General features: G+C 54.8%; 1 protein-coding gene across 1 annotated transcript in view; it reads left to right on the top strand.

Moving 5' to 3' along the window:
- SND1 (staphylococcal nuclease and tudor domain containing 1) overlaps nt 1-11,604 on the top strand; it is a 420,688-nt gene extending 409,084 nt beyond the window's left edge. Inside the window, exons 18-24 of the mRNA XM_019452638.2 lie at nt 1,743-1,884; nt 5,122-5,245; nt 6,144-6,213; nt 7,309-7,422; nt 9,027-9,230; nt 10,851-10,895; nt 10,989-11,604. Coding sequence (XP_019308183.1) covers nt 1,743-1,884; nt 5,122-5,245; nt 6,144-6,213; nt 7,309-7,422; nt 9,027-9,230; nt 10,851-10,895; nt 10,989-11,054 — 765 coding nt within the window. The 3' untranslated portion in view covers nt 11,055-11,604. The remainder of the gene's footprint in view (nt 1-1,742; nt 1,885-5,121; nt 5,246-6,143; nt 6,214-7,308; nt 7,423-9,026; nt 9,231-10,850; nt 10,896-10,988) is intronic.
- The last annotated feature ends 14,677 nt before the right edge of the window (nt 11,605-26,281 follow it).

The raw sequence follows: 26,281 nt of genomic DNA on the forward strand, positions 1-26,281 counted from the left end.
TGAAGTCCTGCTCTCTGCCTCCTTTCCCGTGGCCACCAGTCCTCGGCACGTGGAAAGCAGAGGTGTCCAGATGCCAGGGATTAAGGGGGCAGCTGCGCCGGGACTGGTGCTGGGAGAGAGTGAGAGGGGAGACCTGTTTGGGTTAGAGTCTGACCTCAGATGGCAGAAGGCAAGGGCACTACTGCGTGTGGCTGGCCGAGGTTTGGGCCCGGGTGACGTCTCTCCCATCCCCCTCGGCCGTTCCCTGGCAGCCTCCCTCGGGCTCAGCCCCTGTTGCTCATTCCAGTTCTCAGGGCCCTGGTCCTCAGTGTCCCCTTCCAGTGGAAGAGTGCTCGCACCGCATGAGAGGCAGGAGCGTAGCCTCTGCAGGTGGGACCCAAGAAGGTTCAGTAATTCAGACATCCCTGTCCTTGGGTTGCTTCCTCGTGCCATCCAGGGATCCGCAGGTCAGCTGAGTGATTCTGCGGTCATGTGGCACAGCCCACAGGTTCCAGGGGCCTCTTCCCTCTTGCAAGGAAGAAAAGGAGATGCAGGAGGTCTGTGGCTTGACTGAAGTCAAACAGCAAATTGAAGGACAAGAGCCCACATCTCCCACCTACAACCTTTCCCTCTGTGTCTAGAGGCCCGGTCAATGCCAAAATGTCCCCTTGAGGACCTTGAAGCTTGAAGATCTCTAGCACCTGGGTGTCCAGGTTCAGATCCTGGTCCTGCTACTTCTAGCAAGCCTGGGTGCCTCTGGTCCCTCCTTTCTAAAACAGGGTAATGTTAATACTTACTCAAAGGGTTGTCGTACGGATTAAAGGAATTAATACTTGGAGAATGTTTAGAATGGCGCCTGGCACCTAGTAAGCATGTATGTTTTGGCTAATACTTTTATTACCCCCTGTTCTTGTGTGACTGTGGGACTCCGTGTGTGGTCCAGTCCCTCACCCCCTTCTTGCTGCTCAACTGGACAGCCCCGCCCTCTCCTGCTCTGACAGGCTTCACTACCGGGATAATCTCCTGGCCGCGGGATCGGACTTGATGCACCGTCACATCGAATCAGCTTCTGAGCCGCTGCAGCCCTGACAGTGCAGGGCCAGGGGAGGAGGAGAAAGGCGAGGGGTGGAGGGGAGTGGCCCAGCTTCTGAGCTGGGGTCAGAGCAACCTGCTTGAGGTGAGGACACAGAAGTTGCTGAGGCAAGGCATTCCTGAACAGTGACAAGCCCTCCCCTCCGTGGCCCGGGGCTGTCACTTGGAGAGCTTCGGAGTGCCATGGCCCTGGGCGGTGCGAAGGCCTCAAGAGTTCAGAGTGACCCCTACTGAGTGATGTCAGAGTGGGAAGTGGGGTCCCAGAACCGCTGCGACACCAAGGTTCTCACGCTCTGGTTTGCATGAGGATTGCCTGGGAGTCTGCTTTGGTTTGCTTCACTTTCTCTGGGTGCAGTTACAACAGACCCTAACTTGACATACCTGCGTTGGGACCCAGGGACCAGCATTTTTAATAAGCTCCCCAGTTGCTTCTGACACCTGCCAGAATTTGAGAGCTGATCAATCAGAAGAATTTCAGAGTACCCTCCTTACCCACTCAGACATACGAGAGGTCTAGGGACTCAGGCCAGTGTGACGTGAGTGCCCTGTGATGACCTCCGCACTCCTTCACCCCAGGGGTGACCCCACTTGCCCAAAGACCTTTTCCTGTGTTTTTTCTGGCTTCACTTCTAAACCTCCCACCCCCCACCCTTTGCTGCCCGCACATGCAGGTCTGGGCCCACTATGAGGAGCAGCCCGTGGAGGAGGTAGCGCCCGTGCTAGAGGAGAAGGAGCGCTCGGCCAGCTACAAGCCCGTGTTTGTGACGGAGATCACTGACGACCTGCATTTCTACGTGCAGGATGTGGAGACCGGTGAGTATGCTACCTCCAGAACCCACTCTGCTCAGTGGGAGGGAGGGGCACAGCCCACACGTTCCGGGGACCTCTCCCAGTCTGTGGCTGCTCCCCATCCCCCGGGCCCCGTGCGCTGCTCTGGGGCTCATTACATGCACTGCCAGTGAGCCCTGGCATGGGCAAGGCCAAGCAGGTCCTCTGAGGGCTGGTGAGGTAGCCTGTCTTGTCTAGGTGGTATTTGGAGATGCTCAGGAAATTGTTTTGCTCTCGGACACTCCTGGCTGGGCTGGGCGTGGGGATTTGTAGCCCTCGGAGTGTATCAGGAAGCAAAGAACAGATTGTCTCTATGTGTGGTCAGGAAGCACAAACCAGCTTCACTTGGCCCTCCTCCCCCTCAGCTTCCTTGGGAAGGCAGCAGGAGGAGAGGAGCCTGGGCTTTTTTTCTCTGGGGCTTCTCCTTCTCTAGAGGTTACCATAGCCCTGAGTGGTAGTCAGTTGCCATGGAAACAGGCGGCGCTCTAGGGAAGTCATCCCCGGGCAATCTTTCTGAAGGACCCTCTCTCTCCATCCTCCTTCCTCCTGCCTTCAAGTGATGTACACTGTGGCCAGGGCCTTCTCTGCAGAGACCTCAGGCTTCTGGAGCAGAGAGGACGGTAGAGGTCACTCTCACGGTGGTGGCCCTGTGACCCCTCTAGATGGACTTCCTACCCCCACTGCATTTGCTCTGTCTACCCTGACCTCCCTCCTCTCATTGATAGCCTGTGCAGGGAACCATTTTAGTTGAGGGCAAAAGAAAAGGCTTTTTAGAGCTGCCTCTGCGTCCAAGGAGCCCCATCCTTGCAAAGCAGAGGGGCCCGAAGATGTCACTGGCACCCAAGGCAGTCCTGTGGGTGGCAGGGTACGGCTCTGCCTGGCCTCCTGTGCCCCCTGCCAGGCCCACTCCAGATCATCAGTCTCATGCCAGCCACTTCCCCTCTAATGATATTTCCCAGGCAGCTGCTTTTGTGGCGATGTTATTTCACCGAGGAAAACCAACCTTTCCAAGCCCTCGTCTGGCTGTACTTGGGAGGGGGGAAAGCTAGCAGGCGGAGAGATGGGCTGATGAGCCTTCAGGATTAGGTTCCCCTTGAGGTCAGCTGCAGTCCTGCTGCACAGTGGCCTGGCATTGCCAGGTCTGGGTGGTGTGACGAGGAAAGGAGTCTTTCAGTGGTGGCCTGGGTAGGAAGGAGATCGGTTTCTGAGCACAGGAGCCAGAAAGGATGGCCCTCAGGAAGCTCAGGGGAAAGGGAACTCAAAGAAGGCCCTGCCCAAGGGACAGCAGCTCCCTGGCCGGCTCTACCTGGCCTCTGCATCCTGTGAGGTAGGACCCACCTTGGATAAGACCAGGTCCTGAAGTCTCGAGGGGACAAAACTTGAGGGTTCAAAGCCTTCGGCCACATAGTCTCTGTAATTTCAGAGGCTTCCTGTGCATGCCCTCTACCCTGCCAGCTGTCTCTGCAGCTGTAGGGAGCCAGGACCCTGTAGCAAGTGGTGGCCAAGGCAGAAAATACGGCCAAAGGAAACAAGGGGGAAACCATGTATTCTTGGAACATTGGAGAAGGGAGTGAGGCGCTTGTTGGCACGCCACCTGGAGGGCTGCAGTGGGCTCCAGAGAAAACCCTGACCTCAGTTGGTTCCATAAAATCCATGAAAATAAACTTCAGCATGTACAGCCTCCCTCTTCTGAAACCTTTCATCCTCTCTTAGGGGACATCCTCTTGCCCTGTCTCTCTTCTCTTAATTAAAGCCTGCCTTCAGGAAGGATCTAATGAAATGATGAAAGCATTGCCATTAGCTGTAAATGACCAGCCAGACTCTGTGCAAGGACCTGTTTGCGGGAGGCAAAGTCTGCTTCTGTTGCCTTGGAGCAAAAAAATAAAAAATAAAAATAGACCACGTATAGAAGGAATTTGTCTGTGTAGAGGGTGTACTGCTGGGTGGGGGAAGGGCAACTGCTTCTTCACAAAAGTCTGTGTTCTGAAACCGAGACTCATGAATGCTGGGACAGTGGGCTATGCAGAGGCCCACGAGTGGACACGTCCTTGTGTGCCTACGCAGAGTGCATCCTCGATACAGTTGAATTCTTAAGCACCCTCCATGCGGCAGATTTACTAGACCTTGAAAGAGTAAACAGAACCAAGTGAGCAATGGTCTGTGCCCTGAAGGAGCTCACAGTGTAGTGGCAGACACATAAACCCAGACAGGGAACGTATAAGGCCAACTGTGACAAGTGTGCCAAAAGCCAACATGTGTTAGGCACCTGTTACAGTGTGGCTTCGGGCCCTGGAGGTGGAGAGAAGAATCCTGTACCCACACCACACGAACCCAGCTACCCTCACCTCAGAGAGCAAAGGGGGCACGGCAGGGCTTGATGCAGAGCTAGAATCAGGGCCAAGAGGGATGGAAGGGTAAAGCCACTGGGGACCGGTGCTTAGCGGCATGGGGGGTGGGGACACAACAGGAAGGAGCAAGGAGGGAACCTGAGAGGACCCTAGGTGTTGCCAAACCTGGTGATGACCAGCTGACGAGTGGCAGGGACTCAGGATTTGGGAAGGACCAGCAGGAAAGAGCAAGGGATTCAGTAAGATAGGCAGGGAAGGAGACGTCTCCCCTAGTCGAAGAGGGCCCCGGGTTGGGCTGAGAGCTTGGAACCCCAGCCTGGAAATACCAAAGTTTGCTTTTGCATGTACTTCACAGGGTGAGCGAGGTCAGAGTAGCCTGAGGCCCTTTCCTTGTCCAGGGTTGGGTGGGGGCCATCCCTCATTTCTGTGTTTCCCCCTGGGAGACATAGCAAAGAGTGGCTGCTGTCAGTCACCGCCTCTGTGACCCAGGCCGGGGCCAGCCCTTGTAGGAATTAAGCTGGGCTGCTTCCACCCAGAACGAGGCTGGTTGGCTTTGCTTCACACCCCCACGCTTTCTCCACCTCCTTAAGCAGAGCCCGCCCAAGGAACATTCCCGAGGGCTGCCACTGCCACGGCCAGTAGGTTGGAGAGCCGAGGTTGGAAGGAAGACTGTGTGCCTCTGAGGTGTCAGCAAGCCCCTGTTGCACTTTGGAAGACCACATGAACCTCTTGAGCAGATGCCACAGAGGACTTCCCTACGGAATGGGGCAAGCCAGTGCCACGGGCGACCTACAGAATTCCACAAGCTGCCTGCTCCCCGGCCCCATCTAGAGAACATGGCGCCCAGGTCTCACTACCTCTTCCTCCCCTACAGGCACCCAGCTAGAGAAGCTGATGGAGAACATGCGAAACGACATCGCCAGCCACCCTCCTGTCGAAGGCTCCTATGCCCCCCGCCGGGGAGAATTCTGTATTGCCAAGTTTGTAGATGGAGAATGGTAAGCCACTTGTACCTGAGCAGAGCAAAGAGTCTTAAGCAGGAGCAGTTGCAGGTCTGTCCTCAGGGCACAGGCCTACAGAGCTACCAGGTAGACTTCAGGCATTTGCCTTAGCCACCTGGTTTCACTGGGCGGTGGTTGTTGACCTTGGCCAGCTCTCCGGCGTGGGCCTCTTCATGGCCTGCAGCCCATCTGGGGCCTGTGATTTTCCTGCAGCCCAGTCAAGCCTCTGGAGTATAGAAGTGGTGTCTCTCCTCAATCCTGGGAAACCCTGTCGGGGGAGCCCTAGCTGGCTGGCTGGGACTGACACTCCCCTTACCCCACACAGGAGAAATGATGTCACGTGGGGTGGTGAGGGCAGAGGCTGGTTCTCAGTGAGCCCAGATCAGCCACCCCACCCTCCACCCTGGCTGTCTGGGACATGAGCAGGCGCACTCACAGGCTGCAGGAAGGTCACTCACGTCTGATCTACCAAGAGTAGGGCCCATGGCTTTCCCTGGGTGACGAAGTGACTTGGATGTGTTCCCTGCTGCGGCCTCCCAGACAGATCTGCCGGCTAATTACAGCTGCTGTTTAGTGTGCTGGGTTTAAACAGCAGACATCAATCTAGTCATTAGTCTTGTTGCTTTATGCCCCAAGGACACATTAATCTGCTTCACATGCTCCCTTCTCCCTCCCTCTGCTCCCAGCTATGCTCTGATTCCATTAGATGGTGGCCACAGCGCCGCGAGCCTAGGCCTTAGTGGAGTCTGAGAACTGCCCTCTGTGACCCCCTTGGGTGTTCACTCTGAGCCCTGGGCAGGGAAATGGTGTATCCCAGCCCTGCTATCACTGAGGCTCCAGGGAGGCCAGACTCTTCAGGGCTCTCCCTTGAGCTCTTCCCACAATGCCATTGCAGGTACCGCGCCCGAGTGGAGAAAGTCGAGTCTCCTGCCAGAGTGCACGTCTTCTACATTGACTATGGCAATGTGAGTGTGGGAGACCGGGAAGTGGATGAGTAGGCAAGGGAGGGGCGCCAGGTGGCTGCCAAGGGCCATTCAGCACAGTAGTCCCCTAGGTCAAGTCCCTCTGACCTCTCAAAGGTCCCTCGGAGCTGTGAAACCACTTGCTGATAGAACAGTGAGCATGTGGGCATCTCTACTGTTCGTGGAACAAGTCACTGACCCCTGAGCGACTGGGCCAAACTGATGTCTCTGGTCAAAGGTTTTTGAGAGCTGAGAAGTCTCCTTTCCAGGCCCCACGGATGAGTGCCCAGCCACACCCACGGTTCCTCATCTTCTGCCCAACCTCTCTGAAGAAAGGGCCGGTGGAGGCCCTCCACACCCCACGGTTCCTGGTCCTCAGGCTTGACTAGGTGCTTGTGTGCCAATTCCCAGGACATTCCCCAAACCAAGGCTTTCTGGGAAGGGAGTCACAAGGTGGCTGCACCTGGGAGTCTGTCGACAGTTCTGGGGGATTCCCTCTGGGGAAAAGCAAGTAGGAGAGAAGGTTGTAGTTCAGAACCATGCCACTCCCGAGGCGTGACGATGGTCACCTGCTTTCCTCAGGGACTAAGGTTGAGGGTCGATTAGCAGCAGCCCAGAGTTGGGCCATGCTCCCAACCTGCCACCAGGGGATACACAAAAGAAGAGGTCCTGCCAGGTCGCAGGACTGTAGGGCCCCTTGTCTAGGTGTGCTTTCCCAGCAGAGCGCCCCCTGGCCAGTGGAAACATATTCAAGGAACCCATGTCCCAGAGGGAAGGCGTTGGAAAAAAACAGAGGTAGAGGTTAGTTAGATACCAGTTATCAAACCGATTATTTTTGTAGAGCCACCAGGTGTGCCAACACCGGGCCCAGGGTGAGAAGGTGTGAGTCACGGCCGACCGCCTACTGCAGGGGCGAGCGGGGCATGTTCCCCCAAGACGTCACTGACTGGGCAAGCCTGTGCACAGGGCTGAGTGGAAGCAAGTCATGGTGGGAGGACCTGAGTTAGAACTCTCAGAGGCCCAGCCACCAGAGTTGTCCTGTGAGAGCCAAGGGGGCATCGAGTGTGTGATGTTCTTGGCCCGATGTGTCCTCTACAGAGAGAGATCCTGCCATCCACCCGCCTGGGTACCCTGCCACCTGCCTTCAGCACTCGTGTGCTGCCTGCTCAAGCCACAGAGTATGCCTTCGCCTTCATCCAGGTGCCCCAGGACGTGAGTCTACACATCTTCCTTCCTTCCTTCCTTCCTTCCTTCCTTCCTTCCTTCCTTCCTTCCTTCCAAAGGACATGTCCAGTGGCACTCAGCCACTGATGCGGCCCTCACAGACTGACAGGAGAAGGTGGAAACAGTGACGAATGGTCTGTTAGCGACGGGACTCGAGAGATGAGAGCGACCAAGGAAGTTGAGGGAAGTTGCCACAGAGGAGGGGGCATCAGAGCGTCCAAACTGGTTCTTCAGATGGATGGGCCCGGTGGGCCAGGGCACTTTGGGCAAAGACTGGTCCACACAGTCGGAAGTCAGGGACCTTGTGGGCAGTGGCAAGACATGAGAAGGGAAAGGCCTGGGGGTTGGGGAAGGGTTTTCAGCAGAGGTGTGACGTGGTCAAATCTGGTTCTGAAAGTTCCTTCAGGGGGCGTTGTCAGACTGGATGGAGTAGTGGGAAGCAACTTGGAAATCCAGGCTAGAGACAGTGACAGCCAAACCGGGGCCACGCCCGTAGGGGCCAGGTCTCAGCGCCCTCTGTGGATGGGATGCGGGAAATGAGGAACAGAAGGTGACTGGATTTCTTATGTGTGGCTGTGTTGCTGTTGGCCAAGATGTGGGGACGAGAAGGAGGAAATTAGGAGCTGTAGGAGCTCCAGGCGTCTTGATAGTGTTCAGTTTGGAAAGCAAGAAGCCCTGGAATCGCGGATTCATAGCTAAAAGCATGGGCACCTACAGGGTGAGCGTGTGGAAGACAGGATGGGGAGGAGAGCGAGGCTTGGCAAGTGCTAGCCTTCAGCAATCCAGGGACGAAGAACCTGAGGCAGAATGTGCATCCAGAGAGGAGAACATGTGCTCAGAGTCAAGAGCCACCCAGTTCCCAGAAGCAGGGAGCTGGTCTGCAGTGTCCAGCTCCCCAGGGAGGTCAGGCTCAGGCTTGGCGGGTACCCTTGGCTCTGGCACCGAGGGAGGTCCCTGGTGCTCAGAGCAAGCAGTCTGAAAGCCTGGTTGGAGCTGCCGCCAGATGCAGGGTGCTGAGGAGCAAACAGTAGGGTCAGGAATTTGCGCCATAGAACATTTCCTGCCTTTTCATGAAATTTGCTGAAGGGCAGAAGAGAAACAGTAGGAGAAGAGGGTGACAAAATAGGTCAAGGGGCCGTCTCTGGGGGGAGGGAGATGTGAGTGTGGAGAGAGCCTGAGAGGCCAGTGAATGCACCAGAGCAGGGACTGTGTGGGGTTGGTATGCTGGAGCACAGTCCTGCAGAGGTGGGGGATGACGGGAGCCAGGGTGGCCAGTGGAGGTTAGTTGGGGATGGTCAAAAGCCACTTTTTCTCCGAGACACAAGGCAGGTGGGCACGGTACTGGGGTGGGGGATAGGGATGGGATGTATGCAGGAGGCGTGGCAGGGAGGGAAAGGACAAGATCAGGAGAGGGGGCACTTTGTATCCCAAGGCTGTTTCCTTCCTTGTTAGGATCTGAGCAGGGAATGAGATGCTGGCACCTGCTGGACACTTGCTTGGAGGAGGTCCATGAGCAGGACCTGGGGTCCACGTGGCTATCTTTCAAGTTTGCACTTCTCTCTCCCATTTATCTGCATGCAACTCTGCCCCAGGAGGACGCTCGAACAGACGCCGTGGACAGTGTGGTGCGGGATATCCAGAACACTCAGTGCCTGCTCAACGTGGAACACCTGAGCGCTGGCTGCCCTCACGTCACCCTGCAGTTTGCTGATTCCAAGGGGGATGTGGGGCTGGGCTTGGTGAAGGAGGGACTGGTCATGGTGGAGGTGCGCAAGGAGAAACAGTTCCAGAAAGTGGTACGTGATGTGGAGGTGGGCTACCAGCATAGGGGCAGGCTCCTAATGCCTCCCCACTACCGTCACAGAGGGGCTGGGGGCTGCACCAACAGCCGGTGAGGGAGCAGGGGACCCTCCATCTTGCTGCTCCTGCTGGGGAAAGATAATGGATTTGGGTTTGTTGGAGTTTTTAAAAAAAAAAAAAAAAAAAAAAAGCTAATTACATCCCAAATTAATTGGCTGCAGGCTTGGCTGAGAATGCAGCGGTAAATTTGAGCCGGGGGGGGGGGGGGGGGGGGAGGGGGGGGGGTTGTCCCTGTGCATGTGCCTCTAGGGGGCAGGCTGGAAGGCCTTGCCAAGGGTGCCGGAGGTCCATAGCCTGTCACTGCCTCTCCCTTTCTCACTTCCCTCTCCCATACCCTGCCGGGTCCGTAGCCAGCTCCTTGCACACAGGGCCACCTGAAGCCAGGCTCGGCTGGGATGGGGCCCCGAGGGACTCTGCCCCTCCAGCCCTCCAGCCAGTCTGAACAGCTCCCAGGGCTTGGAGCCTGGCCTGAGACCTCTGATCATGAGATGAGTTGAGCGCCCCCAGCCATGCTGGCTTCACGGGGCAAACCATGAGGGGCTGGTGGGCACCTAGGAACTACCTGCACTTGCTGGGAGTTGGGAAGGGCACCTCTCAAGTCAGGATAGGCTGGTGGGAAGCGTGTGCCCTCGTGCAGCGCCCAGCTGAGAGGAGGGATGAGAGCCAGTGGCGCTCAAACGAGCGTTCCCTCTCCGTTGTGCCTGTTGCTTCGCCTTTTCCCAGGCCTCTTTTTCTCCCCCTCTGAGTCCGTGGCACTGGTCATACAGGGCTGTAATTCATTTGGAACAAGACCCCACTGTGAATTGCTACCATGTCTGTGGACAGAAGTGTGACACCCTTAGTCCTCTCACTAGAGACTCCCGGTGTCTTGAGATTGCCCTGGGAGTTAGCGTAAGTTTCCCTATAGAATTTTGAGATCTCCCTGTCTCCCCTGTGAAGCTACCCATAATGTCTCTGGTGTCTAGAACATTCCTTTGCCCAGCATCTGAGATAAACACTCTACGTGTGTTCACTCATTCATTCATTCATTCATTCAACAAGCATTTATGGAGGGCCTACATATCTCCATGAACAAGAGGCACCATTTCTGCCCTGTGGAGCCTCCATTCAAGCATGAGTTGACAAAAACAGCAACTAGATGAATGAAATTGAATGTTAGGAGATAAATGCAATGGAAAAAGAGAAGATAGAAATAAAGGATATCAGGAGTGTGCGGGAAGAGGTGATTGGAATTTTCCATGGGGTCATTTCATTAGGCTTTCATTGAGGCTTCATTAAGAAGGTGATGCTTTACCAAAGACCTGAAGGAGCAGGATAGGTAGCCAAGTAGACCTGAGGGGAAGAGCATTTCAGGCAGACAGAACAGCCAGCACAGAGTCAAGGAACAGCAAGGAGGCCAGTGTGATGGTGCACTTTGAACCTTATTCTCAGGGAGCTGGTGATCCACTGAGCAGGAGAGTGGTGCAGACCAGACCTGGGCAGTCTCCAGGGTCATTCTTGCTGCTCAGTTGCAAATACCCACTTTGTGACCTCCCTTTCTTCCCTTGTCCCTCCAGATCACAGAGTACCTGAACGCCCAGGAGTCAGCCAAGAGTGCTAGGGTGAGTTTTCGCCTCTGGGTCTCCAGGGAGGAGCTGAGGAAAGCAGCTTAGCAGGGCCCACCTCCCTGACAGTCGCTTTCTGTCTTCTCACAGCTGAACCTGTGGCGCTATGGGGACTTCCGGGCCGATGACGCTGATGAGTTTGGCTACAGCCGCTAAGGAGGGAATCGGGTCTGGCCCTCAGCCCCACTCACACCAGTACCTCCTCCTCTGCAGGGAGGGTGTTTTCAGCTCCAGACCCCAGATCAGGGGTGTAGATTGGGTCCAGCTTTGCTTCAGTGTATGGAAATGTCTCGTGGGGCGGCATCTGGGCTGGGGGTGGGGTGGGTGAACCCGAGGCTTTCAGGAGGCAGGCCATTGTCTTCTGAGATGACAGGCACTGCCATCCACAGTCTCTCCCAGCTGATTTTGTGTTTTTATTTGGAGGTTTGTTTTTTTTAAAAAGTTGTCCGCAAATCAGGAAGAAACATGAAAGACTTTGTCCTAACATAGGGCGTGACCCTGACACCCAAAGCCAGCTGCCTGCTGGTACCCCACTTCCGTCCCAGATGGCCCTTCTTCCCAGTTCTCTGTCCGGCTGTTGATTATGTGATTCCTCTGATACGTCCATTCTCAAATGCCAGCCTGTCTACATCTGCCCCCTACCAGCCCTCCCCACTTCTGTATTTAAAGCTTTTGAGGCCCAATAAAATAGTACCTGCTGTCTGCAGTCCTTATTGGTCATGGTGGAGCCCAGAGCCTGGAATCTCGGCAGCCCCCACAGGAGGAGACTTGGGCACGTGAACGACCCCCGACGTAGTCATCCACATCCCTGGCCACAGCTCTGGAATCACAGCCAGCCCGGAAAGCAGGGCCATTCTTCAGAGTCATGGGCAACTCCTGGGGCCCAGGAGGCATGATGGCACCATGACCATCATGCAGAAGGCTGGAGATCTCCTATTTTAATGCATCAGTCCAGGCCCCCTGCTGCACATGGCTGCCCTCAAGGGCCGTGGAGATTTAGAGCAGCTTGGCAAGCAGTGCCCAGGACCGGCCACACATGGAAGGCCAGGCTCAGTCTTAACCGGTCCCCTGCAGAGAGTCACTAGTCCTGTCCTTTGCCAAGTTCTGCCAGAGCCCCAGCGGGAGCCAGAGGGGACTCTTCCCCTCTCCTGCTGTGGCTGGGGTAAAAGGCTAACGCCACACAGGCTGGCACAACAAGGGGTAAGAGTGGGGGCCCGGTGCCTGCCCAGCTCCCTCCACAATGTGTGTTCATTGGCAAATGGAGCTGGAAGACCAGGTTGGGTCCAAGAGGAGTCATGGCTGTCTGCTGAGGAGATCCTGGGTCTCAAGGTTATTAGTGTTTGCTCTGTTTGACTTAATGAGGTTATCCCCCAGGTGGAGCTGGCCACAGAGCTCAGAAGACCCAGGCTGCTCCTAGCCCCTGAGGGAGGAGGGAGGCTTGAGAGCAGCCCCTGTGGTGTGCAGTGAGGAGCCTGTTATGCTGCTCAGGGAGTGCCAGGGAGAGAAAGCTGTGTGACGAGGAGGTCACCACTACCAGCTGTTTCCCATGACTTTGTACAGCCTGTGATGGGGCCTGAGAAGTCAGCGGGAGTGTGAATGTCCCCGTCTGTCCCCACTCCTGGAGAAGCTGTCCTGCCCCAGCAGGTAAGCTCACTCCCCGTGGTGCCACATTTTCTTCTCCTGCATCATGGAGGTTTGTCATGGAGAAGACAATGCCCATCTCACCCATTTTTCTACCTCCTGGTATGGTCGAGAGCTGGATCGGCGTGTGTTACCCGGGAGCACAATCAGCAGAGGGGTGAGGTGCCAGCCCGCCCTTTTGTAAAAGGGTCTGAAATCATCTCACTGTCTCCACAGTTGCCTTGGTTACATCTGTGCCCAAGGATAAACCCTCCATGGTTCTGCAATTGTAATGATGCCCGAACCTTCCCACTTCTTTTCTTCTCTTGCAAGTCTGGTTTAGACAAAGGTCAAACCATTCACCAGGCCTGAGGACGCTGCTGCCACTTCCTCTTAGTGTCTGTTGAGTTCCTGGGGTCTGTCGTGGTGGGGTGGGACTGAGGCGAGCCGAGCCGAGCCAGGCACCCAGCATGCCCAATCTCGGGGGGCACTCAGAGTGTGCGGGTGCCTTGGAGGCTTTGCCTTTTGCCTGTAGTCGAGACCAGTCAGCATCAGCACTTGCACAAGTAGCACCAAAAACCCCCCTCAGAGTTCCTTCCCCCGCTGGAGTTACAAAACATGTTCCCCCATCCACCTCTCACTTAAACACCAAAACCTCTTGAGCACCTATTATCCATCTGTCCACCCACCCGCCAAGCCTGGATTAAGAGCCAGCTACCGGCATAACACTGGGTCCAGTGGGTGCCAAGCCTGTCTCCACGGGCTCGAGGGGCGTGCACGACTGCTGTGGAGCAGTGGGCAGTACTCCAGGACGGGCTGAGGCCCCGGCCCAGTGACCAGGGGGATGTCACAGAGGAGGAGGGCAGAGTCGAAGCTCACAGGTGACAGGAGAGCAGCATTGCTAACCTGGACAGGCTCTGGAAGTTTCCCGTCTCTGAAGGCTGATGCATCAGAGCCCAGGGCTTAGTCTAGCCACCAGGGAAGGATTGCCACCCAAGACCATCCCTGGTCTGGGCCAGTAGGGGAGGTGGGGTAGGGGGTGGAGGGAAGGGTTTGTGCAACTGCCTCTACTTTATTTATGGTTTTGATTATGTCTGCATTCCAGGAAGAGCCGATGCACCCCTTTTCTTGAAGTAGCCCGTGTTGGGAAGCAACAGGGAGGGGCCAGAGAGCTAGTGCCTCAAGAGTGGTTATTGATGTCCTAATTACAAGAGGATGCTAATTTAATTTGAACCTAATTACAGTGCACTACCCTGGGTGGCATGTGTTTTAATAATTAACGTCCTTCAGATGCGTAGGAGTATAATAATATTTACACTGGGTTGGCTAGCAGCCTGGGGAGGCGGGCTGGGGGCCCATACGTCACCCTCCCCCCAGACAGCTTGGCTGCTAGCAGGTGGGGAAGATGGCGTACAAGTCTTGGTTGGCTAGTATCTTGTCATCCTTCCCAGAGAATATGCTTGGGCCTCATTTCCAGCCACTTCCTTGACCCAGCAGGCTGCTCTGCTCTGTGGGGTTCCAGGCTGGAGCCCTGAAACAACATGGTGACTGTGACTGTGACACCTGCCTTCCTTCCCACCCCAGGCCGAGCCATGCAGATGAGGGCCCCATCTGGCTGCCCCTGCCTGCCTGGACCCATCCTGGGGAAGGGCTTGTTCAGGCAGGAGGAAAGAGCTGCTTAGTTTTTCCTCCTTCTCTTTTTACTGGTAACACTTAGAAGGATGTACACATTCAGCAAAGGGCCCAAATTACAAGGGTACCACTCCAGTTTTCACAAAGTGAACATACCCTATGTAAACACACCAATCAAAAAATAGAACATCACCAGCCCCTCCTAAGCTTGCTCCTCAGTCACTGTCACCCTCAAAGGCAGCCCCTCTCTTGACCTTTATCCCAGTAGATGTTTCGTCTGTTTTATTTGTTGCGTTTTATTTTTCAATTTTGCCTGGTTTTAAATTTTTCAAAGGTGGAGTCCTGCGGGATGTATTATGTGCCTGCCTTCTCCCATTCAATACATGTGTGGGCTGTGTCCTTGTTAGCTTCGTTTTGGTGTGTGCATTCTTGTTCTGTATGTTCTATTGTCTGAATACACCACTTCTTGGTTGTTAGGAAGAAGTCAGATGCTCAACAATCTGCTAGAGCCAGAGCTGTGCCAGTCCCTAAAGGAGAAATCTGCTCATCCTAATTATGCATCAGGGGGACAGGAGGTGAAACTAGATGAGATGGGGTAGCAAGATGACAGGGCAGGGCAGTTCCACCCACTACAAACATGGAATCGTGTGGTTGCCAGTGTGGCTCCCATGCCCAGTCTCTCAGAGCTCCCAGAGGTGGGGGAAGGGTCTGTCAGCAAGTTCTAGAAGCCAAGCAGACGAACCAGGGGCTTAAGAGATGACCTGAGGGAACTTCAGTATCTACCAAGAAAGCTCTCTAGGCCGGTGCTTCTCAAAGTGTGGCTGGTAGACCAGCTTGCTCAGAATCACCTGGAATGCTTGTTAAAATGCAGCTTCCAAAAAAGTGCCAGGACCCACTGGGAGTGGGGGTGTGACTGGACCATCCATCACAGCGGGAGGACAACGGGTAATGTGTGTGGAGTTGATAAAACAAGAACTGGCCTATTGTTTAGCAATAAAAAATCCAACAGAAAATCTAAAATAGATGATTAAAAGCGGTTGCCTGTAGGTGACAGCTGGGACTTGGAGTGCTTATTATAACTCCCTGTGTACCAGTTCTTTCACCATAGGTGAGCATTTCTGATTCTTCTCATTATCAGGTAAATATGTATGTATCACTTCCCATTCCAGAGCCACTCCCTCAATTCTGGTGGTCCAGGGCCTGGGAATCTGCCCTGTGAACAAGCTGCCTGGGTGATTCTGAGGATTGCTCAAGTTCCAAGAATTGGCTCTCACTGTCCAAACTCATTTTACAAGATAAGGAAGGAGACCTAGTGACTTGCCCAAGGTCATCCAGCTTCTTTGTGGCAGGGCCAGGAATAGAAGATGGGTCCCTGGCCTATGTTCTCTACATCATGGCCTTCACCTTGGTGGGTGTCTGTCTCAGTGGGCCTGGTCCCCAGAGATGTGAGGGAGGAGCCGAGGACCTGGTTCAGTTGAAGGAAGCGAGAGTGCCTTGCCTGGGTGCAGGCGGGCGACCCCTCCAGCAAGCAGAACACTTACGACGTTGCTTCGTGCGGAGCCAATGCAGGGACCAGCACATGCAGAATGCCACTGCTCCTGCTGTCCTGCCATCAGCAACATCCTTCAGTTGTTTCCTCCGTAGCAATGGGTCTGCCCTGAGCCCGCAGCCCCCTGAACAGTCAGGCACTTAGCATTTACTGAGCTCCTTCCTACTAGCTCGAGGCACTGTTCTAAGTGCTAAGATAAAGAGAGGAATCCGCCCTCGCATCATGCGTTTACAGTCTACTGAGGACAGCAGATACTGGTGGTAGAAAAGCCCAGTTAGCTTTACTGACTTTAACTTTACACAGTTAGCTATGTACAAATGCGGTGGCATTAGCTTGTCAAGTTGACTGTGCGTGCCCCGTGAGCCAGCAGTTCCCTCCTGGTTCTGCGGCCAAGGGCTACTTGCACGTGGGAGAACCACCACCATCGCCAGAAGTCCCATACCAGAATGTTCACTGCAGTTCTGTTTCTACTAACACAAAAACAGCAAGGTGTATATACTTACAAGGGTATGTTATTCAACGAAAATGAATTACGGCCACACAGAACCACGTGGGATAAATCTTAGAAACAATAAAGTACATCTCCGACGACTTCATACCATACGATGCCATTATTATAAAGTTCAAAACCAAGCAATACCCTGCTTACATACACATGTATACTGAGTGATCATGTAACTAACGGGATGTGTTTGAGAGTATAAAGGGGCACAAATCCTTACATTTGGGCCACAAACTGGCACTTTTTTGAGCAAACTGGGACACATGGACACCTTTGAAATATGTAATGAAGTACAAACCAAAAAGTAAAGGGATGATAAAACACAAAAGTCTGGATGGTGATCCTCCCCAGCTGGGGCAAGGGAAGGAAGTCAGGGGACGTAAGTTACTAGGAATGTTCTAGCTCTTGGTCTGGGAAGTTGGCCCATAGATGTTTATTACATTATTAATTAATAAGGTGGTGTGGGAGCTTGAAGGAGAAAACATTTTTTCCTAGGAGTTACAGTTAGAGAAACCTCAAATAGGAGCACTTCAGTCCACTGAGGAAAGTTATGGAAGGTTTTTCAAGGACAAGGTGACTCAGTCGGTTACCAGATGTCAAATGGGTCTAGTTGAGGGGACACACTGGGCAAAGCTTTCTCCTGACTGGTGGAACTGTTAAGACTGCCTGCCTGGGTTCCAGTGTAGCGTGTGGCCATGCACTGCAATGACAAGAGCTCAGGCCAGGCCCTGGGTGCTGACCAGCTGAGGTCCTGCCACCTCTTTGGGAAAAAGCAGCCAGTGTAGGTGGGGAAGGCCTGCAGAAGACACTTCAGGGCTCCCAGATCATTTTTCAAGTTGTGTAATTTTAAGGTACACAAATCTTAAGAATACAGTTTGTGGGGGGTTATAAATCTAAACTTCCCTGGAACCGCTCAGATCACACTGTAGAACATCAGCATCCCAGAAGGCTCCTTGATGGCCCCTCTCTTCTGCCTCCCCCCCACCCCCACCCAATACACACAAAAAATGTAATGACAGAACTATGTCACCATAGTTGTGGTTGCTCTTGGTGCCAGGGTCTTTCAAAAGACATTTTTTCCAAGAGCAGTCCTGGGGATGTGAAGGGGCCACAACAGTCTCCAGGGACCTTTTTGAAAGCACCTAACCTGGGACTAGGACACCGGGAAGGATGGCGGCCTCCCAGCTCCACCACGGCTGCCTCAGGACCTTGGACAAGGCCAGCAGGAGGCCACAGTCCCTGTCCCTGCTGCCCGAGGGCATTGGCTGCTGCCACCCTGGCAGCACAGATCCATCATCCCAGCTCGATGGAGTCGTTCTCTGCCCTGGGCCCTGCCACTGTGCCCTGGGAGTGGGTGACATTGATGCGGTTCAGTGAGCAGGCGGCCCCAATCCATAGCGGTCATCTGGGAGCCTGGGCCTAGGACGTCGGCTCGCCCTCTACTCTGGGGCAGATCTCCGGTGCTCTTCTGCAACCACCCAAGTGCCAGTTCAGGCCAGGTGAGTGTGGCTCGGGCACAGAATCCGAGGCATTAACATTTCGTGTTCCCAGCTGTCTGCGTGGAAGCAGGAGAAGCCAAAGCTGCGGTCACCCCACCGTCAGCAGTACCTGTTCGCACCCTCGGCCCACCACGGCCAGCCGGGTCTGAGCCTCAGACGCCTCCCAGGAGGCAGTGGCGTCGATGGGGCAGGGTGCCCAGCGGTCCTCCCTCCCGTCCGCCGCAGGCAGCTGCCCCGGCAGGCTGCACACTCTCCAGCCCGTCCTGCTGCGCTTGGTTCAGGGTTTGGGTTTCAGAGAATTCCTTGCTGAGCCTCAGGCTGCATTCAAAGATGGAGTCGCTAGAGAGATGTCAACCAGATTAGTAATTATTAGGCTGAGTTGATGCCGGTAGAGAACGTGGAAATGAGATTTACCTCAAGGAGTCAGTACACCATCGTGGATGAGGACCCGGCTTTAAGGGCGGACAGGCTGGAGGGTCTGCCCTGGCTTGCCTCCTACTTGTGGAGTGCCCTTGGGCAAGCTCATTAACCCTCTGAGGCTGTTTTCTCACCTGAAAACTGAAGATAAAAAGTTCCTGGCTTACAGTCGCTGTCAGAATTCAGTGAGGTGTATTTTGTAAAGCCTGTTGCTCAGGGCCCAGCACAGACCCGGTGTTCGGTGATGGCTGCCGTTACAGCTCAGGGGGAACCCGGTGCGGGCAGCCCACCTGCGTCTGCGTGGCCCGAACCTGGCACTCAGCCGGGAGTTGGGAGAGCCCAGAACTGTTTGGTGAAAGGAACTAGCAAAGATGCTACCAAACCCAGAGTCCAAGAGGCCCCCTTCTGTCGTGAGAGCACCGCGGGGTTCTGGCCGGACGGGAGCCAGGGTGTGGGAGGAGGGCCCGGGAGCTGAGGTCACTTGGCCGAGTCCTGTCTGTCTCCGGCGGGGCCCTAACCCTCCCCACTCCAGGGGCAGAGGGGTGGGGGTGGGAGTCACGTACACCGGATCTGGTGGCCTGGGCTGGGCCTGCAGCTGAGTCAGCCCACGTGTGCTGAGCACGTGCAATGCGCCGAAGACGCAACAACAAACAGAACAGAGGCCCGGGCTCCATGGACGAACCAGGGCACGTGTCCGTACTCCTCTGGGCATGCGGAGACTGCAACCAGCCGAAAGTTACGCACGGACACCTTGCCTCAGAGCTAAACTCTGGACCTGGTAGGCAGAAGGAAAAGATGGTGGGAGAGGTTGGCTGTCCGTGTAGGTGTCTCTTAGCAGCCGATCTGATTAGCAGACCTGATAACATGCCACAGAAAATGACTCCCGCTGACATGGGTGAGGGGTGGTGGGCAGAGAGTGGGGTCGGGGGAGCTCGTGGCAGGAATCCCAGCGCTCGGGGTTACCAGGGCACCATGCCAGGTAGGAAATACGAACACCTATGTGTAGGTACTTCTAGAAGCCCCCCTCACGTCCACCAAAAGCCTGGGGTCAGAGGAGCACACTCCAGGACGCCACAATGCGTGACTGTTGGGGCATTCCCGTTTGGCAGGGTAGCAGAGACCAGGAGAGGTCATGGTCTGATCCAGAACCATAAAGGACATGAGAGCATCGGAAGCCTCGTGGAGGCCCACCATGGTGGCCAGTTATGTGGTCTCCTAGCCCCCTAAGGGGAGAGAGGCCTGTGTCGGCAAGTCAGGTCTGGGGCTGGATTCCATCCCTCCAGCTGTGAACATCTGGGGAGGGCAGGCCCCAAGGGGCCACAGCACACCCACTCAGGGAGGTTCAGTGGGAGGGCGGGAGCAGCAATCATCACTAGGAACTGGCCTGGCCTCATCTTGCCCGATCTGTAGAGGGCAGCTCCCAGGGTAAGACCTGAGGCAAAGATCTCAAATAGTACCAGGAGATCGATTGATAGTGACTCCCTGGGGTGCTATGTAGAAAAGGATTCCGAGGTCATGCCAGAAAGTCCACTATAATCAATTACTGATACCTACCAAGAGAGTGGAAAAGAGGGGTCATCGTGTGTGTCCCATATATTTGCTATCCTTGTCTTGGCGCTTTACGGGAAAGGGATTCAGGAATCCTCTGACCTCATCAAAGCAGGGCTCACTTCCTTCACATCCCTGACAGCAGGCATTAGCTTCCGCTTGAAGAGAGGACTGGAAACTCCTTCTCAAGGCAGTGGTGCCCCACCTAGTTGGTTCTTACCCTGTTCCTGAGCCGTGTTCCAGTCATGAAGAATGTGTTGCGGTTTAACAAACATGAGCTAAGCAACTACTCTCCTGGGCACAAAAGACCCACAACTGGGCCAGTCAAGTCCCCTGCCCTATCAGTGGGTGTCGTCTGAGAATATCTGACTCTCGTCAACTTTAGTAGGACTGATTTTCTTTGGGAGGGAGAGGCACCTAAAGGAAAGACGGGGAGTTCCCCAACAGCAGGAAGAGTTGAGCCCCTAACCCTGAAAGTATCTGAGCCCCTTGGGCCTTGGGAATTTCCTGAAGATCGGCCTTCCATTTTCCTGTGGAGGAGGCAGGACTTTCAGGTCAGCAGGCCCTGGAACAGTGCTTCTTAAACTTGAACATGCTTATAACTCATCTGGGGATCTTATAAAACACAGGTTCACATCCAGTAGGCCTGAGGTAAGGCCAGGATTCTGCATCTCTAACAAGCTCCCTGAAAGGCGTTCAGGCAGTGGGAGCAAGCCCTCCCCACTCCCCTTTTCCGAGCCTACTGGGAGGAGGTAGGCAGAGAAGCTACCCGGCCCCCAGAGAGGGTGCAGTGAGGCCGACTCAGACTAAGGCCTGAGTTTGGAGACAGGCAGAGAAAACGATTCATGCTCCACAGAGCCAGAAATCGGAGGGAACGAACCAGATACTGACTTGGCTCTCCAGGCTGGTTGAAGTCTCTCCTCTAGGAGTGCTAGGCACAACAGCGAGAGCAGCAGACCTACAAGATGGAGTGTAGGGTCTCTGGTCTACAAGCCCCGTTGTCATCATGACATTAGCGACAGCTAACAATTACGTGCTGGCTTAAGTACTAATAGGTAGCCTTATGAGAGAAGGACTTTTTGCCCCCATTTTACAGATAATCTCCAGAAGACGGGCCATGTGTTACCAATTTATGTGTCCCTAACCCTGGCACAGTATTTGTCAGCAGTATGTAGTCAATAAATGATTTATGAATGAATGAATGAATGACTAAAGTGCAGCTCAGCCCAGGCAGAGGGTATTGCATTGGAACCAGGCCCAGAGAGAGAATGGGAAACAAGGCTGGAGCCCTCAGAATTCCACATCCACCCCCCCCCCCCCCACCCACCCCTTACCTTCCCACCAGGCCTGGCAGGACTCCATCGGAACAGGTCAGCTTAGGAACCTGTGGCCAGACTTTACTTGTTGGACAAAGAGAAATCCCTAAGCCTCATTGTACCGGGTTGATGATTCCCTAGTTCTTTTTGGAAATTTCTAAGCCCGGGTCCACTGTGCTGAGGCAGGCAGGGCAGCACCTGGCAAAGTTTAGGGCTAGTCAGGCTCTCATTATCCAAATTGCCTGAAATATGGACCTCTTTCCTTGTGCCAGGCTCTGTGCCAAGCACATCACATGCCTGCTTCCCACAGCCACGTTCCTGTGGTCCAAGGTCGTACGTTGGTCCAAGGTCGCAGACTGAGGTGGACCGCTAACTCCGGCGACCACGCCCATACTCGAGAAACAGCGCCCCCTAGGGGACAGGACGAAGCGGTGGGGAGACCAGACTTGGAGGTGGGCAGCCGGGTGCCACCGAGGGCTGGCAGTCCGTGCCCTGTTGTGGTCAGCGACCCAGGAGAGAGGCTATGAAAGACCGTGCTTCCGAGGACACTCGCTGCTGGCGTGCGAGCAAAGCTTAGGGGATCACTGGCCTGGTTTTTGCAGGGGCTCTTCTGTGCCTTCCACATCACAATTCCGTAGAGCCTCAGAACCGGAAATCATCATCCCCCCATTTTACAGATGAATTAGCAGAACTAATTGGGAGCGGGGCCGGGGTGGGGGGGGGGGGGGCCCGGTCCGGCTCCCGGCATCGGAGTCCCCGGCCCGCCGCCTCCTCCTCGCCGGTCCCCCGTCCCCCTCCGCAGACGGAGTCGAACCAGTAGCGGCTCGACGGGGCGTGGGGCGCGCCAGGCCAGCCTGGACGCTTCGCCCTCGCGGACGCCCCGGGCCCCACCTCGGGTCGGGCGGCAGGTCCGGGGTGCGGGGGCTGCGGCGGCCTGGAGCCTCCCCGCCGGGTGCGTCCTGGATGCTGCCCCCTCGCGGTGGGGCCCGACCCGCGCAACCGAGGGCAGCTGCCGCTCCGAGCCACCTGGCCCTTCGCTGCGCGCGCGCCCCGCCTGGCCGCTCGAGATGCGGGGGGGGGGGGGGCCCGGAGGCCCAGGCGGCAGCCGCGGGCGCGCGGGAAACCGGCGCTCTCTGGGGCGGCCGAGGGACCCTCGACCCCAGCCCCAGAGAAACCCACCGTCTCCTGGTTTCTCTACCAGTCCCTCTCCCTGAGGTCTCTGGACGCTTTCTAAAATTGTCCTTGCTCTCCCCTCTTCCTCCTCCCCATCCCGGCCTCACGTTCTCCATTCCTGTCCCAGGAACTGTGATGCAGGCACCTAATTTCCCCCCATTCCCCACTCTCGACTGTCAATAATCCCTCCCGCTCATCAGGGTTACAGAGACACAAATAATCCCAACGGTTCTAAAAATACGGTTCCCGGATCGGCAGCATCAGCATCATTTGGGAACTTGTTACAGATGCAAGCTCTCAGGCTCCACCTCAGACCTGCTGGAACAAAAATACTGTGTGGAGCCCAGCCGGTGACTGTGATGCACACCCAAGCCTGAGAGCCGCTGATCTAAACGTGCATTCGTTTATTCATTCATCACCAGACTTTTGCAGTTCGGCCAGTGGAGAAGGAGCCCCCTGAAGCCCCAAGGTGCCCCACCAGCTGTCCATGCGGAGATGCTGTCAATAGCTTTGGGATGGGAGACAGTGCAAACCAGGGAATCAGGAGTCGGGAAGGAGGCCCCAGGTCCAGGCCAGGAGGAAAGTGAATGGCTGCTAAGGGTTCCTCTGGGACAGGGTGTAGGAGAAGCCCCCTGGGTTTGCCTTCTGCACTCACAGCACCCAGCATCTAAGCTGTAGGGGCGGGGAAGCGAGCCTCTCTGCATCTGGCAAGCAAGGATAGTCTCTGGAGCCTCAGGAGTCTTGCCCCTAACAGAGAGGAGGTAGTCTGGGGGGGGGGGGGGGGTTGGGGTGGTGGTGGCAGTCATTCATCTCCCAAAAGTAAGCACTCCCATGGGCTGTCCATCTGAGAAGAAACCCGGACCAAGGGATTCAATGTGGAAAAGGTCAAAGTTCTGAAGGGGAAACTTTAAGTGGAGGGAACGAGGAATCCTAAGCTATGTGGGTCAGGCCAGTGGGGCTTAACAACAACCCAGAGTCAGTTTCCCTTGGCTGCATTCTGGTAGGCAGGACACCAGAGAGGTGGGGATACATCGCACCCTCCCTCTGGCCGGGTGGAAGGGGATGGGACTCCTGTGTCCGGCCTTGAAGAGGACTTCAAACGGGGATGAAGCCACACCCCACCCAGCTCCAAATTATGGCATCACGCGGAACCTAATGTTGTTTGATGGCATTTTGGGTGCCCCAGAACCCCGCCTGCCATGAAGTGATGGCTGTTATTTATGCCTCGGCCCCGCTCTGATCTCAGGGAAAATATCTCATCATAAATTGGCATGCCATGGCAAACAATTAAAAGAGAAAAATAAACCTCAGTGCAATCTCAGGGTGCTTGGAAATGAGGAATTACAAGGTGGTGGCATGAAAAAATTATATAAAAATCTATTTTTACATCACAATAATGTGCTTTTATACGGGTAGTAATTTCTGGATGTGCAATAAAGTGGCTTTTACATCAGGCAGAATCAGAGTTTATAGGCAATTGGTGCTTTTATCTGGGAAAATATAACTCACCCATCCCCACACCATCCATCCTGCAGGCAGCAGGCCTCATCTTCCCCAGAACCATCAGTATTGAGGAAATAATTATGCAATTAAAGTGTCAGCCCTCTGGCCCCCATATCTCCCAAGGCATCTTCCAACTTCTGTTATTGACTCTTCCCCCAAAGATGGCACAGCCCCTGGGTCCAGAACAGGGTGGAGGATCACTGTCCCATTGGGCTAGAAAGGATCCCAGGGCTTAGAGGAACCTAAGTGCCCCCCCCACCCCCACCCAGGGCCAGCAAGCACTCCACAGACACTGAAGGTCTGCTACCGGCCAGGCACCGGGCTAAGAACCTAGGAAGCTGCGACCCCAGGTTTGGGGTCTGCCTGGCTTGGAGAGCTTGCAATCTGGCGACAGTCACGCTGTGGGCAAGGGGATGGAAGTTGTGACAGGTAAACCCAGGGAGCCAAAGAGGCGCAAAGGAGCTTGGGGTGGGGTGGGGTAAAGCGTGGCGCTGAATCCGAGGCCTCCATTGGAGAGGGGGCAAGTGAGATAGGAAGGTATGAAGATAAGTGTGTCCGAGAGGGCAGGCCCCAGGCCAGGGGTGTCTCCAGTGGGACACGGGGGCAGGCACAGGAGAGGGAAGAGTAGCCGTCCTCACATGCCGAATGCCACAACTGGCCTTCACTGTCACCTAGTCTAAGCCAGCATTTGATGTATTCTTTTAAAATATCACTGGGGCTCCTGGGTGGCTCAGTCAGTTGAGCGTCTGACTTCGGCTCAGGTCATGATCTCGCAGTCCGTGAGTTCGAGCCCCGCGTCGGGCTCTGTGCTGACAGCTCAGAGCCTGGAACCTGTTTCGGATTCTGTGTCTCCCTCTCTCTCTGACCCTCCCCGTTCATGCTCTGTCTCTCTCTGTCTCAAAAATAAATAAATGTTAAAAAAAAAAATTAAAAAAAAAAAATCAGACCCTGGGGGTGCCCGGTGACTCAGTCAGTTAAGCATCTGACTCTTGATTTTGGCTCAGGTCATGATCTCAGAGTCCTGAGATTGAGCCCTACATCCGGCTCCACGCCACTGAGCGTGGAGCCTACTTTAGAGTCTCTCTCTCCCTTTCTCTCTGTCCCTCCCCCAGGTGTTTCTCTCTCTCTCTAAAATAAAATACTGGGGGTGGGAGGGTAGGGAGGGTCAGTGATGGGTATTGAGGAGGGCACCTTTTGGGATGAGCACTGGGTGTTGTACGGAAACCAATTTGACAATAAACTTCATATATTGAAAAAATAAAATAAAATAAAATAAAATAAAATAAAATACTAAAAAAATAAATAAACAAAAAATAAAATGTCAGACACTGTATCGTCTGTCAGGTAACACATTTCATTCAAGAAAGGCATATCATGTGGGCACCTGGGTGGCTCAGTCGGTTGAGCATCCGACTTCAGTTCAGGTCATGATCTCGCAGTCTGTGAGTTCGAGCCCCGCGTCGGGCTCTGTGCTGACAGCTCAGAGCCTGGAGCCTGCTTCAGATTCTGTGTCTCCCTCTCTCTCTGCCCCTCCCCTGCTCATGCTCTGTCTCTCTCTGTCTCAAAAATAAATAAAAAAAATTTTAATAAAAAAAAAAAAAGAAAAGAAAGGCATATGCATACATGAAGGTGAACGAGTCGAGTTTCGGGAAGTCAACAAGAAATGAAGCAGGATCCCAGGGCTGGCAAGAGAAAGGATCTGTCACCACCCCAGAGGAGGACAAGGAGCGGGGGCAGTAGCTGAATGAAGAAGGCCACCAGACAGGTGACAAGACTCGCTTTCACCTGAAAAGATGAAAAAAAAGAAGGCCGAAGGGAATGAGGCAGGCTTTGACGGAAGTGGGGAGCCAAGGGAAAACCCTGCTTCACTCTTCAACCCTAGCCCTAACCCGGGCTTCCAGTCTCCCATGGTCGCCCCCAACCTGAAGCCAGCCATCAGGGATGCTGGCTGGTGCTTCCCAGACAGACCCGCCTCAGGGCAGAGAGCAGGGTGGAGAGCAGATCTGGAAACAGATCCACGTGCAAACAGAAGACAGCCAGCACTAGCGAAGAGTAGCAATCACTGGACAGTCTGATAATCTGGCCAAAATGTAACAGGAAACCAATGACTGTGACTAATATTTCCATGCAGTGAAACTTGGTAGATTTTCTCCTCTCACATTTTTGGTTCCCCAGAGCCCATCCTCAGTGGGAGCCTCGGCAGTCTTATCTGACATCATGCACGGTTTCACGACCGGGGAACCTGTGTGACATGGTGGAAAAGAATTCACACAGTAGTGTCGATGGGGTGTAGACAGACATGGCCTTTATGGCGAGTGAAGTGACGGTCCCGAGGAAATGTGGGCTCTGCCTACCCTGAGGTCCAGCGTTTCTGCTCCTGGCATGGGCGCCAAAGAAATCCTCACGCACAGTCTCAGAAGGGGCCAGGCAGTATCCCTTGCGGTGGTGACAGGTGGAGGGCCCCTCCCTGGGAGGCTGGCCGGGTAACCTGCGCTGGAAGCAAATGGCTGGCACTCTGCAAACAGCAAGGAGTCGTGGTCCTCAAAGCGGTGTTGAGGAAGAGCAGGAAGAATGCGATCCAGAATTCTGAAGCACGCAGATAAGATTAAAAACACGCGCACACG

Source organism: Panthera pardus, unplaced genomic scaffold, assembly GCF_024362965.1.
Source record: "Panthera pardus isolate Hobbes unplaced genomic scaffold, ASM2436296v1 HiC_scaffold_8, whole genome shotgun sequence".
Classification (NCBI taxonomy): Eukaryota; Metazoa; Chordata; class Mammalia; order Carnivora; family Felidae; genus Panthera; species Panthera pardus.